General features: G+C 46.2%; 1 protein-coding gene across 1 annotated transcript in view; it reads right to left on the bottom strand.

The window, feature by feature from the left end:
* The window catches only part of rnd2 (Rho family GTPase 2), a 45822-nt gene extending 43814 nt beyond the window's left edge, over window positions 1–2008 (bottom strand). The window contains exons 1-2 of the mRNA XM_014022730.1: window positions 1587–2008; window positions 1335–1422 (exon numbers count right to left, since the gene is read on the bottom strand). Coding sequence (XP_013878184.1) covers window positions 1335–1422; window positions 1587–1688 — 190 coding nt within the window. The 5' untranslated portion in view covers window positions 1689–2008. The remainder of the gene's footprint in view (window positions 1–1334; window positions 1423–1586) is intronic.
* Window positions 2009–2680: the final 672 nt, after the last annotated feature.

Raw genomic sequence — 2680 nt, 5'->3', positions numbered from 1 at the left:
CACACACACACACACACACACACAAATCCACACAAACTGACAAGAGCAACAGAGTCTCACAGTTCAAACTGCAAACTATTCTCATGACAACTGGTCTCCTGGTTTAAAGTGGACTTTTATTCTGAAAGGAAAGCCCCACCTCACTAAAACCATCAGCTGAGCTCAACATGAATGAACTTTCAGAGATAAAAGTCAAAACGCTAAAGAATTCAACAGCAGCGTCTAAAAATAATGTGGCAAAGGGAGGAAGCTTCATTGAAACAGTTAAAGGTCTGACCCTGCCCTCCTCCTCACAAACCTGCTTTCATCTAAAGAAYGAAGAAACCGTTTAAACAGTTTGAGTAATCACCGGTCCCTGCAGGCCCATCCTGGATGAATTATCCACGCTCTCGTCCCCCCCCCTCAGAGCGGCCTGACCCCGGGCCGGAGCCTGGGAAGAGGCAGCCCCACGCACGGTGGAGCTGAGCGGGGAAGGAATGCAAACGCAAGAAGCACGGCTGGCACCGGAGCTCCTCCCCCCTGAGACGACCCTAAACATGGGAGCAGAAACACGTGAAGGTGGCCGGGGTCGGGTCCGTCGGAGAGACGACGGCTGCAGGAGAGAAACCATGGTCGCAGCTCGGGACAGGACCGATCTAATGAAAAGGTGTGCAGAGAGGGAGCCAAACTGAAACAAGGCCTGTTTTAATTAACAGGGATTCAGCTAAAAGCAATTTACCTTTAGTAGGTCAGAAGTTCAACAAATAAACTGTGAAACGTTATGATTTGACAAAGAAACACTAAAAAGAGTGACTTGTACAAACTGTTAATCCTTGCCTTACCGACTGAAAAGTTTGGTATAAATGCGACCGTCACTCCGAGGAGCTCAAACAGAACTACCTCCCTCGGACCACAACAGCATTTTAAAAAGTGTAAAGGTCCAAGGGACTGTAGACGACCCTTCCAGGACGTGGACGCAAGAGCAAATGCAGCCCCAGGTTGATTTGACAGATGTGGATGGTAGAAAAAGAGCCAAAAAAAGGTCATTCAAGCTGAACTTTAAGGTCAACTGAGCATGTGATCTGTCGCATTTTGAATCATAAGATGACTCAGGAGGGAAACGGCAACACACACACACACACACACACACACACACACACACACACACACACACACACACACACACACATTCGCACACAAAGTGACAGGAATTCAGGACTCACCAAAATGCATGTAGACACACTCAAAGTTTCTGGAACTGATGAGACCAAACTGCCCGTTTTTTTGGAGTTTTGTCACGTGTTTCTGTTCGTTTTCTGTTCTGGAAGCAACACGTTTATGAGTAAATATCTTACCTGAAGTGTCCCACATGTTCAGCTCAATCCGATGTTTGTCTATCTCAAAGCTGGCTGTGTAGTTTTCAAACACTGTGGGCACATAGTTCTGAAAACAGGAGAATGTTTGGGGTCGGGGGGGGGGGCGGGGGGATAAATGAGCAGAAAAATGTGATTTATTCTGGATGTCAGGTCAGGTGAAGGTCTTCAGGGGTCCTCCCTCTGACAGGCAGGTGGATGGAACCTGCTGAACAGACACGAGCTCAGACTCACCTCCGGATAGCAGTCCTTGGCGAAAACGTGCAGGAGCGCCGTCTTCCCACACTGCGTGTCCCCGACCACCACGATCTTACAGCGGCTGCCCAGAGCGTCCATGGTGTGTGGGGGTTAGTCCGTCACACGTGCTGGATCCTTTACGCGCGGAACAACTGCATCCAACATCCGACACGTCGCGCGCAGGGAATCGATCAGTGAGAAGAAAAGAAATTAATAAAATAAAATAAAAAAAGATCCAATTGACGCGCAGCTCCGGTGCGCTTCTGATCCAAGCTGGTCCGGTCCGGCGCGCGCAGCTCCGTGCCTGGTTCCCRCAGACAGACTGAGAGCCTCCGCTGGAACTTTCATTCCTGACCACGCCTTCCTCATTCCCACGCGTGACACGCATCAGGGTGGCTTCAGAAGCGTTCAGGAGGCTGGAGAAGAAACCAAAACAAACCAACCATWAAAGCGTTCCAACGCGCGTAAAACTGAAAATATTCAAATCTCTTCATATTCTGTCTTTCTCCGCTGGGTGTTTAAGGTTTAAAGTGTCTTATTTGTTCATTATAACAAACAACAACAATTTCTTTTTGATAAAAGCCTACAGTAAAATTCTGTTTTATGATCTTTTCAGAGTAAAAGTCGTGCTTTTAAATAAAAGTGAATTAAAGTAGGTGAGTTTTTCACCTGATTTGATTTAAAACTCGCACTGAAGGAGTAAAAGCGTTTTTCTGAATGAGACTGAGGCGGCGTCACGTGACACTTCAGGTAAGTTGAGCCGCTTSCTGCTCGCAGACCAACAGCGCCCTCCTGTGGACACAAACTGTGACGCACCCTGAGAGTCAAACAGCAACATGATCAAAACCTGCGTGATTGGTCAGGACTCATACTTTCTGTGTGATTGATTGATTGATTGATTGATTGATTGATTGATTGATTGATTGATTGATTGATTGATTGATTGATTGATGAAGTCATGTAGGGAGCACAATGAAACTCATTCAAAAAGACACACATGACAATGCAGGAAATATGAGATTTAGAAGTTATGGAAGTTTATTTGTTCATTCGTTTAATTAAAAACAAAATAACTACAGTATATACAATAG

The sequence above is a fragment of the Austrofundulus limnaeus genome, unplaced genomic scaffold, assembly GCF_001266775.1.
Source record: "Austrofundulus limnaeus strain Quisiro unplaced genomic scaffold, Austrofundulus_limnaeus-1.0 Scaffold4, whole genome shotgun sequence".
NCBI classification, from domain to species: domain Eukaryota; kingdom Metazoa; phylum Chordata; class Actinopteri; order Cyprinodontiformes; family Rivulidae; genus Austrofundulus; species Austrofundulus limnaeus.
This window is presented reverse-complemented; position numbering and strand designations above follow the sequence as displayed.